A 16,596-nucleotide genomic window follows, 5' to 3' on the forward strand; every position below is an offset into this window, starting at 1 on the left:
GGCTGTTCACACCCGAACACTTACTTACCTTAGGGTTATAAGGGGCTGTTCACACCCGAACAGAGTAAGTGCCCGTAAGTGTGCACCACAAGCACATACAAAATAGTACACATAATCTGGGGGAAAAAACCTCTCCTACCGAGAGTAAAAAGTGCCCCAGTGTCCTAGTGATCACCCGCACACTCCCATATGAGCGTAGGCGTAAGTAAGGCGTGTGAGATACCCAACAAACCCCCCTGGAGTGAAGAGTGATCAAGTGTACAAGGATCATCCGCCACCAAAGGGCGTCAAATTCAAAGCATCGCGAAATGCTTCAAATGTGTCTCGTGGAAGAGCTTTGGTGAAGATGTCTGCCACATTGCTGGTGGTAGGACAGTAGACAAGGCTGATATCACCTGCATGTAGCCTCTCTCTGACAAAGTGGTAGTGAATCTCTATGTGTTTCGTGCGAGCATGAAACACAGGGTTCCGTGCCACTGCAATGGCACTCTGACTGTCAGTATATAAAGGAGTAGGCTCCGTAACAGATACATCCAAATCAGCAAGTAAGCGTCTAAGCCATACGCACTCAACTGCAGTAGTGAAGGCTGCCTTGTACTCAGCTTCACATGACGACGTGGCAACAGTGGATTGTTTCTTGCTAACCCAAGAAATGCATGACGAGCCAAGAAAGAAACAATTGCCACTAGTGGAGTGACGAGTATCAAAATCACCAGCCCAATCAGAGTCACTGTAAGCATGTAACTGCAGTGGTACCCCCTTGGCATAAAGCAATCCAAGAGCTCTAGTACCCTGCAAGTAACGAAACACACGCTTCACAGCTTGCCAATGCGACATACGAGGCTGATGCATGTACCTGCTCAAAACTGAAACGGCAAACTGTATGTCTGGCCGAGTGTGGCATAGATAGATGAGACATCCCACTGCTGGAGCATAAGTATGGATATCAAACAAATCACTGTCATCATGTAATGACAGTTTGAGCCCAGGTTCCATGGGTGTACAAACTGGCTTGCAATCCTGTAAGCCAAACTTCTCAAGAAGTTGCCCAATGTACCTTGACTGACATAATCCAATGCCTCTAGCATCATGTACAAACTGGATGCCCAAGTAATAGTGCAAAATACCCAAGTCAGACATGTCAAAAGTTTGCTGTAAATTATTTTTGAATGCTGAAATCTGATCAGCATGTGTTCCAGTGAGCAAAAGGTCATCTACATATAGACACAAAATCAGCATGGATCCCCCCTCTTTATGTACATAAAGGGTAGACTCAGATGGGCTGTTTACAAACCCCTGACTAAGCAAGAAAGCATCTATCTTTGCGTACCAAGCTTGTGGAGCTTGTTTCAAACCATATAGAGCTTTTTTCAGCTTGCATACTAAATTTTCTGAGCCTTCAACTGCAAAACCAATGGGCTGCTGTACATACACTTCTTCCTGAAGTTCCCCATGTAAGAATGCAGTCTTTATATCCAGCTGATGCACTTTCCAACCAAAATGTGCAGCCAAGGCAATCATAGACCGAATGGTCGTCATATGGGAGGTAGGAGCAAAGGTCTCCTCATAGTCAATGCCCTTTTTCTGTGCGTAGCCTTTAGCTACCAGCCGTGCCTTGTACTTATCTATGGATCCATCTGCATTCCTTTTCAATTTGTAGACCCATTTCGTACCAATGGCACGCTTGCCAACTGGCAAAGACACCAAATCCCAAGTATGATTCTTATGAATAGAATCCAATTCAGCTTGCATGGCTGCCATCCAATGCACACTATGTCGTGCATCCTCAAAACATTCAGGCTCCTCATTATCATGAGTACATGCTGCCATAACCAACTCCATGGAATGTGCTGAATCATGCAGTCGAGTTTGCCTTCGAGTACGACCAGCCAAGGGTGTTTCCAAATGACTATCTCTCATAGTCTGCGTGTACCATCTAGGCACCTGTCTTGCTTCCTGACTGTGTACAAGTTCCTGCTGAATTTCAGTTTCAGCAATGTGCTGATTTACTGCATGTTCCATAGGAGCAGCTGGCTGAACATTAGGTTCATTTGCTGAAGTACCAGCTGAATCACCAAATGTGATGGGCAGCAGCCCTTCAAAGACATCACGGGCAGCCTGATATGTATCAAAACCAGCCAAGGATAATTCTGATTTTTCATCAAATATAACATCCCTGCTGACAAAAACCTTCTTGATCACGGGATCATAGAGTCTGTAGCCTTTGCTTTCGCTGCTATATCCCATAAAGATGCATTTTATAGCCTTGTTGTCCAACTTCTTTCGAAGTACCTGTGGAATATGGGCATATGCAAGACACCCAAAAGTACGGAAGTGGCCAACAGAAGGTTTGCGGCTGTGCCAAGCCTCAAAAGGTGTGACGGTTTTCAAGGCCTTGGTAGGGCATCTGTTCAAAATGTGGCAAGCGCTCATGACGGCTTCCATCCAAAAACTATGAGGCAAACTCTTTGCCTTCAGCATACATCTGGCCATCTCCATGAGTGACCGATTTTTCCTCTCTGCTACCCCATTCTGCTGTGGAGTATATGCAGTAGTGTACTGATGGATAATGCCCTTCTGCTGCAAATAAGAATTCAGCATAGAGGACATGTATTCCCCCCCTCGGTCCGAACGGAGAGTCTTAATCTTGCAACCAGACTGAGTTTCCACAAGTGCACTGAAAGCCAAAAATGCATCATACACTTCTGACTTCTTTTTCAAGCAGTAAACCCAGCAAAAACGTGTAAAGTCATCAATAAATGTTACAAAATAGTAACAACCACCCAATGACTGTGTCTGCATGGGCCCACAAACATCCGAATGCACAAGCTGCAATTTGGCTGTTGCTCTAAAAGCAACATCACGGGGAAAAGAGAAACGATGCATTTTCCCCAAAATGCAACCCTCGCATAAATGCTCAGGAGGTCTCTCCAAGAGAGGTAATCCATCCAACATCTGAGTACGCTGTAATAGCATCAAGCTGCCATAGTTTACATGCCCCAAACGAGCATGCCATAACTCTGCCTCTAACATAGCAGGAGTAAGAGTGGATGTCAAATATGCAGACTGATCTACCGAAAGAGCATCCAACTCATATAACCCATGACACAGAGAACCTGTCAAGACCAATGTCATGTGTTCCTTGTCACGGACCATGCAACGGTCATCATCAAAGGTGACCTGCAAACCACAACGTGCCATAGAAGAAATGGAAAGCAGATTCTTCTTAATGCCAGGCACATACAAAGCATCCTGTAGGCGGAGAATAGAGCCATCAATGGCTGTAAGCTGAATCTCCCCAATACCACGAACAGGGTATGATGCATTATTAGCACACTGAACAGACTTCCCAACGGGAGGTGCACCAAGAGAAGCAAATAAATCTCTAAGAGATGTGATATGCCGTGAAGCACCACTGTCAAAGAACCAAGTGTCAGCATCCTCTGTAGAGCTAAATGCTCTATCAGCCCAAGAGACATCATAACTGCAAGTGTAAAAACAATAGTCCCTGTCTGCAACAAAGGACGCGGACTCACTAGCAGTGGAAGGAGCTGCAGAAACAGACATCCCTGACTCCTTCTTCTTCTCTTTGGCGATGCGCTTCCTGCACTCAGTGATATAGTGGCCAGGCTTCTTGCAGTAATGGCATTTTCCTTTCTTGGCTTGTGTGCTCCCCTGTTTCTGACTTGTCTGCGAAGTGCTACTACTACCAGAACTCTGCGAAGCATTTTTCCCTTGGCTGTTTTTACCCTTCTGCCTTGACATAAAAGCCTGCTCAGAGGCTATACCATCCACACCACTGTTCCGTCTAGTTTGTTCCTCCTCTAGAAGCAAACTGACAAGCTGAATGAAAGTGATAGGCTCGTTCGAAATCCTCATAGTGAGGTTCAAGGCAGTATGAAAAGCCAAGTAAGAGGGAGGCAGTGAATTCAATGTCGTAGAAATCAGCTGCGCATCTGAGTAGTACTCATCCACATTCATGAGCTGCTCCCGCAAGTCCTGAATTTTGTTGAGATGATCCTGCATAGAATCACCCTCATTCATCTTTAGAGTCTCTAGCTCTTTCTTCAAGAAAGAGATGCGAGTCTCATTCTTTCCTGCAAACATCTGCTCCAATGTCAACCAAGCTTCTTGTGAAGAAGCTGCTGAACGAATATGAGGAATGATGGTCCGTTGAACTGCCAATGCAATCAGCGACATAGCCTGTGCATCCCGTGTATCCCAAGCTTTCTGAGCTGGAGTTCTTGGGGGAAGTGGCTGAGCGGGCTGAGGTGGAGGGGGCTGAGGTTGCCCTCTTGCACGTCCTCCTGGAGGAGGAGTAGCCGGAGCCACAACTCCCGGTCGTGCTTCCTCTCCACTGACATAATCCCACAAATTTTTGGCCACTAATACATTCTTCATCATGAAAGACCAAAGGGAATAATTGTTCCCATCCAATCGGTCTTCCTTGGACACATAGGTGAATACATCTCCTCCCTGATTTGCCATTATTTCCCAAAAGGCAATAGAGCAATGTCAATGCAGTACGGGCTGGAAATCTGCAAATTTCCAGAAATTGCAGCAAACACAAGTCTGCAATTAATGTGCAAAGGGTACTCTGTCAAAAAAACTGTCACTGATGCACGCTTCCCAAGGTGCAATTAGTGCTCAGCAGCACTAAAACATCAAAAGCCCCAAAATTTTCTGCCCAAAATTTCTGTCACAAATGTCTGTTACAAACGCCCCAAAATGTGCATTCAATGTGTCACAGACAGACACAGCACGTTTTTCAATGCTGAAAACTGAACCTGCTGTTCAGCACGTTTCCCAATGCTGAACCTGAACCTGTTGCACGAACTCCTGTGTAATAGAAAAGTGTAGAATGTTACCTCTGCGTGTTGACGACGGGCACGATTCCCGAGGTAATGACTGTTGGGTACAGTCGGACTGACGCACAGGTAAAGGCGTGCAGGTCCAGTGACACGCGCAGGCAGGACTGTTACGTGCTGGGCAGATTGCGCGCTGCGCAGAATTGGCGGCACGCTGTGCAGGACAGGTGGCACGCTGGGCAGGGCGCGCTGTGCAGGACAGATGGCGCGCTGTGCAGGACAGGTGGCACGCTGGGCAGGGCGCGCTGTGCAGGACAGATGGCGCGCTGGTTGTTGGAGCTGCACGCTGACGGACTGACAGGCGCAGGCTGGACTGGGCAGGAACAGGCAGCTGGGGCTGACGGCACAGTCTAGCTCAGCGCAGGGAGGCTGCGCAGGCAGACTGACAGGCGAAGGGGCACGCTGGGCAGACACAGGGCAGAGGACACGCTGGGCAGAGGTGGCAGCACGCAGGTACAGGTGGCTGGGGCAGAACTGGCGGGGGCTGGCTGAACTGGAGTGGGCTGCAGACTGCAGACTGAAGACTGCTCTGAGCTGAGCTCTGATACCAAATGTCAGATGGGAGAGGATCGAGGTGCAGCTGAAGTGCAGTAGACAGTGTGAGAGTGAGAGACAGAGTTGAGCACGATACCCAATGCAATAGTACTGAATAGAGTGTTAGCTGAAAGTACAAATGATAACCCTTATACCTTAGGGTTATAAGGGGCTGTTCACACCCGAACACTTACTTACCTTAGGGTTATAAGGGGCTGTTCACACCCGAACAGAGTAAGTGCCCGTAAGTGTGCACCACAAGCACATACAAAATAGTACACATAATCTGGGGGAAAAAACCTCTCCTACCGAGAGTAAAAAGTGCCCCAGTGTCCTAGTGATCACCCGCACACTCCCATATGAGCGTAGGCGTAAGTAAGGCGTGTGAGATACCCAACATCACCCACTATGGAATCACCCACGTACACACTAAATTAATGAAACGCCCGAAAAGGACAGGCGTCCCCATCAACTTCTCGCACAAAGAATCCTCTTTGTGTATGAGCCCCGGTCATCTAAGTTTACGGAATCCACCGTAAAACCTCACGGAATTCACCGTGGAATATGCCTCCTGGCATCACGTCTTGTTAAAGGACAAAGATTATGAAACATTTGCAAAGCGTCTGAGATTTTGAAGGGAATGAATGAAAAGATGGGTGAACTCGTTTATGCACATTCTTTAGATTGAAGTTAGAAGATGGAACTAAAGAAGAACATCATCTTCATCATGGAGAAGTTAATGAAAGCCTTATTCATTGGAGAAGCTGCAGCTCTCCCTTTCAAATGTGAAGAAGTAAAAAATGCCAAATGCAAGTGGACAAAAGGAAGGCTTATGCATTGGCTTGAAGCATGCAACAAACATGGGCCAAGTAGCGATCACTACAAATTTACTAGACCGTGATGCTGCCTCTTGACCAAGAATACAAGGTAATGGCTTCTAGAAGCATGAAAATTGGAGGATAGGGAATTTTTGAGAGAACTGTTGGCTGTAATTCATTGTGTGCAGTGGAGAGATGTTATAACATCTTATATTAGGAGAGAGAATCAAGACTACTTAATGAAAATATTTGACATTGGGCAGAATATATGGGAATCAGCTAATGGCCACATGTTGTAGTCCTGGTACTAGCCTAGCCTAAAGGATATTGAAGTATCTTGTATGGAATATTTCAGCATTAGAGGAATGTTGTCAGTGATTCACAATGGTTGTCAAGTAATTGGGCAACTTTGAATTGTCTTGTAATTCCATTACTTAGTTCATTGCCATGGTTTCAGCAAAGCAAATAGCTATCAATATATTTTATAGTTTCTGAGTATAACATGTCAACAGAATAGCCTTCTTATTCAAGTATTTTCTCATGATCTTTGCTGCAGACATGTGGGAGTTCCAATGCTAGGTCCCTTCACTGCAGGCCGGCAGGTCGTTGAAAGTCATCCGCTAGTAATTGAGAGAGCAGAGGTAAAGTACTTCAAAGCACCAATATAATGTCAAGACATCTTACTTGCAGATTTGGAACACCATGGATTTTATTTTGACTAGTAGACATCTTTTGGTCTGGACTTGCATGCACTCTCTTTTTTTCCAGGGTATCTATGTTTATGATAGTTCTGGGAAGAAATATCTGGATACAATGGCTGGTTTATGGTGTACTGCTTTAGGTACGAAAAGGACTTGGCTCATCTTTGTCAGAAGACATTTGGTTTCATTTTGTATTGTAGGCTGGCGATACAGCTTTCTTACATGTCCTGATCACTGTACATCAAAAGGTGGCAGTGAAGAGTGCCTAGTTGAAGCTGCTACACAACAACTCCGAAAACTTCCGTTTTATCATTCTTTCTGGAATCGAACCAACAAGCCTGCATTGGTACGCGAAGTAGTCTATACTTACTTGTTGGTAGTCAAGCTCACTGTAAGATTCCATATGTGTTGTAATAACATGACCACGTGCAGGAATTGTCGAAGGAACTTTTGGAATGTTTCAAGCGGTTTCATATGGGAAAAGTTTTTTTCACTAACAGTGGATCCGAGGCTAATGACACCATGGTATTTGACAAAGTTTTGTTGTTGTTTTCGATGGAATGTCCCTCTTCTTGTTCAGGTTTCTGATTTTCTTGCTTCCTAACGGGGATGGGATTTTTGTTTTATAATCTGCTAATGGCTTCCAGTGCTTGCAGTGCATGTCAGTAGGATGGATACTGTTAGCGTATGGAATATGAGGGAGTGGTTCAGAGTAATACAGGTTGTAGAATGTATACTGCCTGGGATTCCAGTAACATGACTTACACTGCAATCAGTAGAACTAATGAATTGTGTGCAGCTGTAAGCTGACGGGATAACAGAATAGTCTGAAAACTTCTTTTAGATGATAGCGGATTAGGATAAGGTCTTCCAGTGACCCAGATGCAGCATGATCCACCTCACTGCTATCCGAGCACTTTGGCCAGGCTAGGAATGCAGAAGTGGAGGATGAATTGTGAGGGTGAGAGGGAGGATGCTTCACATCAGCAACACCCAAGATGAGGGATGCACAAAAACTGTGAAACACAAGGTGCAAGAGGTCCAAGTGTGCTAAAGCCAATAGATGCATGAAAGGTGATGGCAAAAGATATCTAGGAACTAGGAATGACAACCAAAATAAGTTTGCAAGCAGATAAAGTGTTTGGAAGGGACAATCAAGGACCTGTAGAACCCTTTAGATCAAGAACATGCAGCATGATATGTGTGTGACAAGGGTCGGGACTTAGGAGGCATCAGCAAGATAGTGAGATCTGATAGATTGCATCAGCAAGACGAAGTGCTTCTTAAAGGTCAGCCCTATGTATCCCAGCCATTTTACCCTAGCACCAGGATACCTCTTGCTCCAGAGTGGAGGAGAAGTGTATGAACTTATTTAGACCTAGGTTGTCTCGAAGTTCACTTCTATTTGAGTATAAATATGTTAAGTCAAATATCATAGACATGGATCTGGGCACCACCAAGTGGCCTGTTAGGAGGAACTTAAGACTCTCAAAAGGGCCTTTTAATAATCAAACTCCCCCTCTTTGCTAAAAAATGGGGTCATTATCAAATTATTGCAAATTCAATCAAAATTTGGCAGCCTTTTTACATTTGGAAAGTACTGTTCAACTCTTTCTAATAATATGTAGCATGCCATGAGATTCTTCATATTGGAGAAGGTTTCATTTTGTGATGTCATAGCTTCTTCTATTTGAGAAGAATGTACTTGCCAAGCTTTTTGTGTTGTTATATAGCATGCTATGAGATGATGGGATTCTTCATATTTGAGGAGGTTCTTCATATTTGAGAATATTTCAACTTTAGATTTGAGAGAATATAATCCCCAAGGTATTTTTGGTATTATAAAGCATGCCATGAAATTCTTGAGAGATTCCTTATACATGCAAATATTTATTACAAGTCCTGTCAACATGAAAAATCTCATGGCATGTTTTAATTACTAAAAAGAGCTTGAAGAGTACATTGTAAGCATATGAGTTTTGAATTTTGAGTGAGTATGTGAAAATTTCAAAATGACCCATGTTTGAGAGGAGTGGGAAACTTCATTCTTAAAGGGCTGTTTGAGGGTGCAAATTTCTCCTAATGCTTGTATTTGTTTCCAGTTGACTTTATAGAAGTGGTCCCTCTCAGGATCAAGCTAGTGAAAAAGGTAGTCAAGTAGATAGTTGATTGCTTAATAATGGCTATCTAGGAGCTTGGGGTTACAGAGCCTCAGTTTCCTAGCCTTGAGCTAGGGTTTCATGCCACTAATCCAAACCAACCGCCAAGACCCACGGACCGCGTATTGTTCAAGCGTTTCAAGCGAGCTCTAATAGCTATTTCTCACCTAGCCGACGCGCCGTCGATCCTATGAGTGTAGTGAGCTTACCTTGATGCTTGATCGAGTACCCTCCTCTCTCTTGCACTCCGGTAGCTCCACGATTCTTGATGCTAGCTCAAGCATCCTCAAGCCTCCTCCATCTCCAAGCTCCATCCTCCATACCCACGCGCGCGAGAGGAGAAAAGAAGAGAAGAGAAGAGGAGATGGTGAAGAGCTTCACCCTCTTGATCCCTCACTCCCACACATTCACTCCCTCACCCTCTCACACTCTCTCTCTCAAGAGCCCACACAAGCAAGAAGGAGAGAAGAAGAGAGGAAGAAGAAAACTCTTTTGCCACACACCAAAAGAATGAGCTTCTCATTTACTTTTCAACTTTATATACAAAACCCTAAATCCCTTTTGGGTGATCATCCCCTTTTTCCCTTTTTTACATGGTCTGGCGTAGCCTAGGCTCTTTTTTCCATTTCCCACCACTCTAATTTTATCCTATTCCCAACTAATGCGTACAATTTGCACAGGAGCGAGCCTGGCGCTCTTTTACAAGGATTCGAGAGCGCTTCCATATTTAATGGTGTGTCTTTTACTCTTTTGTTGTCTCAGGGCGACACTGAGACTTTCTGAGGGACATACCCGAACGTTTAAATTTTTCAGGGTCTGGTTACCGATCAAGGCGTCCTTTTCTGCTTTTATCCTGTGCCTTTTTTGCTATTTCCTTTTTTCCATTTTCCACTCCTCTGTGCTACGGGAAACACGGTAACATTACTCCCCTCCTAGCCAAGTGCCAGTCCCATGGCACTGCGGTGGGAAGTAGTGGCTAGTTAGGTCTGCTGCTAGACGGAACTGGTAGGTGGATGACACTGCTTCCAAGGTGGTTGTGTGAATGAGAGGTGATGGAGTTTTAATGACGATGACCAAGAGAGATTCCGGCGTGCTTTAGGCTTTATGAAGATGCTCGGCCTCTCTCACACAGTTGTGGCATCCATTTTGCGACGGCTAATTGGGATTCCAGTTGACTGGTGGAAATCATGTAGCCCATCGTCCCTTAAGCATCAGAAAGGCTTGAAGCAATAAGCAATCCCTTAGGAGGATGGTATTGGAGGGATTTATCCTGGAGAAGCCCCCCCGAACTCTGTCTTGACAAAGATATGGTTTGTCTTCGCATTGAAAATCTGTGTCTTTGATTTGAAGATCTTTGTCTTTGAGTTGAAGGTCTTCAGTACTGCGTTGAAGATCTTCAACCTTGCATTGAAATTCTTCAGGCTTGTGGAATCAATAAGCGATCGGTAGATCCTGAGGCGTTGGGCATGCATCTTTGGAAGATGAGGTTTCAAGATCTATGCCAATGGCAGATCTATCTTGATTTGGTTCAATCATGGTAGCCATCAGCAGGCAGATGGCTGGACACCGGCACATGGAAAAAGTTTTTGGTCATTAAAAGATGCCGTGGGTGATCCTCTTCAACGGAATAGCCAGATCTTGAAACTCGAACATAACCTGCAAGAAAAGTTGTGCACTTCCTAAGGGGTGTGTCTACCTCTCCGTGTAGTACGTGGTGCCCGTGGCAGTGGAACTGGGAGATGGGTCTAACCTTGGGCAAGCCCTTGGTAATGTCCCACACTTGAGGACCCAGTTCGTGTGTCGTTGGAGGTGCGGTGCAAGTCTTAGGGTGACAGGTCTGAAAGTCTTGCCCTTGATGTGCCCTAAGTGTGAAGTGGGGAGGGGGCTAGGGAAAACCCTAGGTGCAGTGACTGTGGTGCACTTCTCTTTTTTTTTTTTTTGAAATGATAATCAGGTCTAATTGTCTTTATCGGAATGAGGAGGGGAAGGGGGTCGGATAGATTTTCTCAAAAACTGGCGACTTTGCATGTAATCTTTCAGATTCATGCGAACATGAAGAGAAGTGGTGGAGAGGAAAGGGTGATTGCACCTAGTGAATTGGTTGTCATTCATATCTTCTAGGAGGGCTAGGCAAAAAGAGGGAAGGAGACTAGCCCTCATCATAAGACGAGCCATGGCGCAGTTGTCTATAGCGTTAGGATCAAAGAATAGGGGAGGTAGGCCACGCTCTTGTGGAGTCGGGTCCTGCTTAAGGAGTAGCCTAAGTAACCTAAGATAATTACAGGTTGTTACAAAAGCGGGGTCAGGACATGAGAAGAAATCCGCAAGAAAGCGCGTCATAGACTCATCTAGGCTTTCGACGGTAAAGAGAAGGACATGCTCGAAGGATACTACAGTGGAGTTATAAATAATAGGGAAGTCGTACCGCCCGTGGAGGGTGGCATCAAAATCCACCCCTACCCTTTGAGGGTATGCCATGTGGGTAGGGTTGTTCCGCTCGAATGGCAGGGTGTTACAAAACGCCATCTAGGCGAGCATACTGATGTCGCATACTCGTCTCCTCCACAGGGGTTGGCTTTTGTAGCCCTGTACAGTGTGTGGGACTTCAAAAACTTTATTCTGCCAGTAGTCAGCCGCTTCTGTGCCCCAAGAGGTCGGGGTATTTTCTCGCTCTTCTAGCCATCTTTGCCCCAACTGGTCACCGACCGCAATTACCTCGTCCATCACCTTGAGCGGCAAGACCCTCCGCAGACTGTTGGGTAGGAGGAAACTAAAGGTGAATGGATCCTTTCCTTGTTCTTGTATCTCCCACAACACCAGTTCTGCATGGAATTCCGCGGGGAGATCATCAGGGCACGGTGAGAGAGGCGCGGACGGCAGCATGGTTGGTTTGGCTCTCAGCTGTTTCCTGGCTTCCTCTACTAGCTTTCTGCGTCTTTCCCTAGAGGCGGCTTTTCTTTCCGCAGATGGGTTCTCTTGTGGTGGCTCTTGAGAGTGCGGCGAGGGGGGTCATGAAACTACATCCTCCCTGAATCGGTTCATGTCAAATTCCAGTTTTGCTTCCTCCCCCTGCCGTTCTCCCTGTGCTGCTTCTTCTTCGAATCCGAGGGCGTCGATTTCTTGGGAGGTTAGGCCGGCCAGCAATAGGTATTTTCGTTGCTCATCCAAGCTCAGCCTAACCTCCGCAGGTAAGGGTGGCATCTGCAAATCAGCATGTAAGGCTCTCCGTGCCATGCCGAGCTTTCTTTGCGTCACCTTCAATGACTCTCCTTGCGCTGCGTGGGTGGTATCGAGGAAGGCCTTCTGTTGAGTGCTGAAGGCCACTTGGGCAGCTTCTGTCTTGCTCTCTGCGATGATTTTCTCCTTCTTTGCCAGAGCAAGGTGCCACGCCAGTGTCTTCACCCTCTTTTCATTGTGTGCAGCCTACTCCTCTGCTCTTTTGTTCATCACTTCCAAGCTCTCTCCTTGCTTTAGGGTTTCTGCTCATGGTCTTCCAACTCCCTGACCATCCTCTCTTGCTCTTCTTTTCCAGAGTTTAGTTGATCTGTCAGGCGCTCGATCTCCTCTTACTGCTCCTTTATGCCTTGTTTTCTCTCCTCGTCCCTGGCGTTCAGCTCAGCCCACAGCGCATCAACCTGAGCAGATTTTGTAGCGAGCTCCTGGTATTGCACTATCAAGAGCTTGTGCTCTCTTTGTAATTTCACTAGTTCCCGTGTCTCGTTTTCGAGCTGCTGTCTCCAGTGCTCCTCCCTCTCATCCTTAGCCTTCATTTCTTATTTAAGATCTGCGATCTCCCTTTGCTGCATGGCTATCATCCTCGTTTTATCCAGCTGGAAGGCGGCCACTGATTTCTTCTCGGCTGCCAACTCAGCCACGGCTATCTTGCGTTCCTCCTTAGCTTCTCCAATTGGGAGAGCAGCTCGGCGACGTACTCGTCGTAATTAGTCGATGGCGTCATCGTTGTGTGGATGGGTGAGGTTGAGGCTTCTACCTTCTACCTTTTGGACTCTTGCCTGGATTCTGCATCCGTAGCTGGTCTTTTCTGTCCTGTGGCCGTGGTTTCAATGCTCTGTTCCTGGCTCATCTCTTTGTTGATGAAGTATTGCATCCACGCCACAAAGTTTGACACGTCGGGATGCTAGGGGTGATGGTGGTGGGTTCAGCAAAAGGCACCAGGAGGGTAGGGATTGGATGAATCGGGGCCTTCCCCTTGCCCTCAGGGACTGGAGGTGGCACAAACTCCGGCACCTGTGTGCTAGACCCTAGCCCTTCTTCTCTATGCAGGCTCAGGTTTCCCAGTTCGTCTGCTCGGCTCTGTTGCGCGATGGACCGGTATGTGGCTTCTACCAGGTTCTCTTCCTCCTTCCTTCGCAGGTCTTCCTCTTCCTCATCCGCCTTTCTTTTCCTTTCCTCCTCCGCCTTTCTCTGCTCTTCCTTCTTTTTCCCTTTTTCTTCTTTTTCCTTTCTTTTCTTCTCCTCTACTTCTTGTTTTGATGCCTTCTTTGCTTTCTGTAACTCTTCTTTTTCCTTCTCCTCCTCCTGTCTCTTCGTCCTCTCTCTCTCCTTGGCCTCTTTTAGGGACTCTTTCTTTGCCCTTTCTAAGTCTTCTCATCCTTCTTTTTTCTCTGTGTTGTCTTCTTCTTGGGTTTCCTGGTTGCCTTTTTGCTTGTCTGTCCCTCCCCTTCTTCTTCTATCTCAATTCTATCGAATAACCTATCCTTGTCCTGATGAGGAGGCGACCTCTCTGGCGTTTTTCATTCTCCTTCTTCCGCTTCCTGTGCTTCCTTCACTGCCTCCTGGATGAGTGCAGTCAAGACACCTCCATACCTGATGAAGGAGGCTTTGGAGGAGGGTTTCTTTCTTTCTGTAACTTTAGAGGCCGGAGATTCTCCTCCTGCTGGTACACTTCCTAAGGCCAATGCTTTAGCTGCCTGATCGATCATTTTTCGCACGTACCCATTCCAATCTACTTCATCTAGGGTATGGGCTGCTACATTCTCCAGCAGTGGTACGCTAATTCGATGCATCAAGGAATTGTAACGCTAGCTGGAGAAGAGCACATGTATCAGCTTGGCCTGCATCTTGGCTTCTGCGTCAGGGATATCCTGGATGCTTATGCCGTCATTTGTGAGCACATCTTCCTTCTTCATTTTAAGCATGGCATAGACATCCCTTTTTTGTTTCCTCTCCGTCTTTGGTACCAATCCCAAAGCCTTCTCCACCAAGGCTGGATCTAACCGGACCTGTACCTGCTTTGCATCTTCTCCTCTGTCCACTGTTACAATACCACATTCTTGATCTGGATTGTATGTTCTGAGGAACTCCACGCACTTTAGGTGGTCCGGCTCCTGCGAGAACTTTTCAAGATACTTCGTGAGGTTGCATTGTTCAACCACCCTCCTGGCTGCTTCCTTCTTGGCCATCACGACTTCTATGTTGTGGATGGTTCGGAATTTGAGCTGGCTAAAGGCGTGGTTCTCCAGATGGATGTGGTATTGCTCTCTTTCCTCGTCTGTGAACGGGAGTCGATGGGCGCGGTCTTGCTGCGACATTTTATGCTCCTGCCATAAATCGTAACTTTCATTAGTATTTTTCTCATGTCAATTCGCTGATTGCTGGAAAAGAAAAACTCTATGCTTTTTGAATGAATTCATTAGGAAGCTCTGTAGATTTTCCTTTTTAGACTTGGACTTTTTTCCCTTTACTTCAAAGTTTTCTTGCCCATTTTCCTACGCCGTCCGTTTTTTCATACTACATGTTTATGCTTTTCACTAATTTTACTTTGATTTATCCCCTTTGATTCATTTCTCTTCTGATTCCTTCCACCTTACCCCCTCCCCTTTCACCGTGAAAAGAATCCTTCCTAGGATTGAGAGTCAAGAGGTTAAGGGCTTTCGGCATGTTGGGGTAGGAGTTACTTGTGAATGAGCCAAGTATAGAAATTTGGATTGTATTCCAGTTGAGCTGCGTGGTCCAAATCGAAGGGTCGAATTCCCACGTGCGTGATGTATGTAAGAACATCTGTGAGGAAGTCACCAGAGTCGACCCGACTCACAACGTGGAGTTCTTCCTCTGTTAAGAGACGATCAAGGTAGGGATGCCCCTTGATGTGCTCTTCCATGGGTTGGCCCCAAAGAGTGGTTAACACTCTATACGAGGTGGGCGCGATGTAAGTGGGATCATACTCTGCTGTTTTGATGGCGCGGTGTTTCTCAGCGTTGGTCATTATGCGACATCCTTCAACTTCCCATTGCAACCTAAGAGCGTACCACTGCCTCAAGAAAGGTGATCCAGTATCAGCAAGGTGTGATAACTCCGCGATCTCTTGGTCAGTGATAGCAGAAGTGGTTCGTGGATCGTATGACGTGATAAGGTGCTGTTCAATGGCTTGCTCCTTGGAGATCTCGCTGTTAATCAACTCAGCGGTGGAGCGAGAAGCTTTGGCAAATGCGAATTCAAAGGTCTCCCAAGAGCAAGGCATGCTACGCACTTCCGTTGCAAACGGTTCTTCTAATAGACCTAAGTCCAAGCGGTCGTAGCTGAGGGCTAGCGACACGAAGGTGGCATCGAGTTGTTTAATGCATTCCACCACGTCATCCGCGGTGTCCTCAGTAAGGTCAGCGGCTAGCGCTAGGAAGGATTTGCGTTCGTAGGAGGGCATAAGGTCGACAGATGGTTGAGGTTTGACAGAACAAGCACTTTTGACAATGAAGATGGGCGGTTGGGAGTTTTCTTGAGCCTGCAGTTGGGTTGTTTGGAATATGGGTGGATTAAGGTCAGCCACAATGGATGGACTGTTGCATTCAGGTTTGTTTTGGGGAGTTGGATTGATTTGGTCGGATGATGCCTCTTGTGATGGTGGTTGTTGCTTGGGCCGATAGGCTTGTGCGACTCTCTTGGCCCGAAGCGTGGATGAGTCGGATAGCTGGGGCTCTGGAGAGCACTGCGGCTTATGGTTTTGAGGTGTTATGGGACGTGGGCTGATTAAGCTTGAGGGTGGCGTATGAATGGTGCATTTGGCCGTGGGGCCCTTAGGGATCCACAGCCAGGTATTTCCCTCGTAGTAGCCTTGTGCATGCAAGAGGGTTTTAGGGACCCATCTTTGCTTGATCACGCGGCTCTTCCTGTGATTGCGCCTTGGCCTCCTAGGTTTAGTGTTTTGGGTCTTTTGAGGATAGGAGCGTCGACTCCTAGGCGGTTGTTGCGGCTGTTTAGGCACCCATTGAAGGCGAGGTTGTTGGGCCTTAGCTTTGGCTGCTGTGGGTTGCGGTTTATGGAAGTCGGGGAGTGGTGGCCTTGCACTACCCCCCTCCTTAGTCTTGTCTACGAACGTTTCTACCGGTGGCTTTATGGACGGTGATGGTGTTGCGCAGTCCTTGCTGAAAGCTGTGATAATGCGCACGTTGCCTATTGCTAGGTGGATGCGCTGCGACTCATAATCAATATTGCAGTGAGTCTGCTTTTTGAAGGTTCGCCCCAGCAGTGACTCCGTGCCTGCATCTGTAGCACTTGGTAA

General features: G+C 46.6%; 1 protein-coding gene across 1 annotated transcript in view; it reads left to right on the forward strand.

Moving 5' to 3' along the window:
* The first annotated feature begins 4,904 nt into the window (after positions 1 to 4,904).
* The window catches only part of LOC148008703 (vanillin aminotransferase-like), a 49,029-nt gene continuing 37,337 nt past the window's right edge, over positions 4,905 to 16,596 (forward strand). The window contains exons 1-6 of the mRNA XM_087674053.1: positions 4,905 to 5,137; positions 5,190 to 5,321; positions 6,777 to 6,861; positions 6,989 to 7,061; positions 7,170 to 7,267; positions 7,354 to 7,446. Coding sequence (XP_087530179.1) covers positions 4,905 to 5,137; positions 5,190 to 5,321; positions 6,777 to 6,861; positions 6,989 to 7,061; positions 7,170 to 7,267; positions 7,354 to 7,446 — 714 coding nt within the window. The remainder of the gene's footprint in view (positions 5,138 to 5,189; positions 5,322 to 6,776; positions 6,862 to 6,988; positions 7,062 to 7,169; positions 7,268 to 7,353; positions 7,447 to 16,596) is intronic.

The sequence above is a fragment of the Lygodium microphyllum genome, unplaced genomic scaffold, assembly GCF_053477565.2.
Source record: "Lygodium microphyllum isolate KBCC unplaced genomic scaffold, Lygodium_microphyllum_v1.1.10 scaffold_77, whole genome shotgun sequence".
In the NCBI taxonomy this organism is placed as follows: domain Eukaryota; kingdom Viridiplantae; phylum Streptophyta; class Polypodiopsida; order Schizaeales; family Lygodiaceae; genus Lygodium; species Lygodium microphyllum.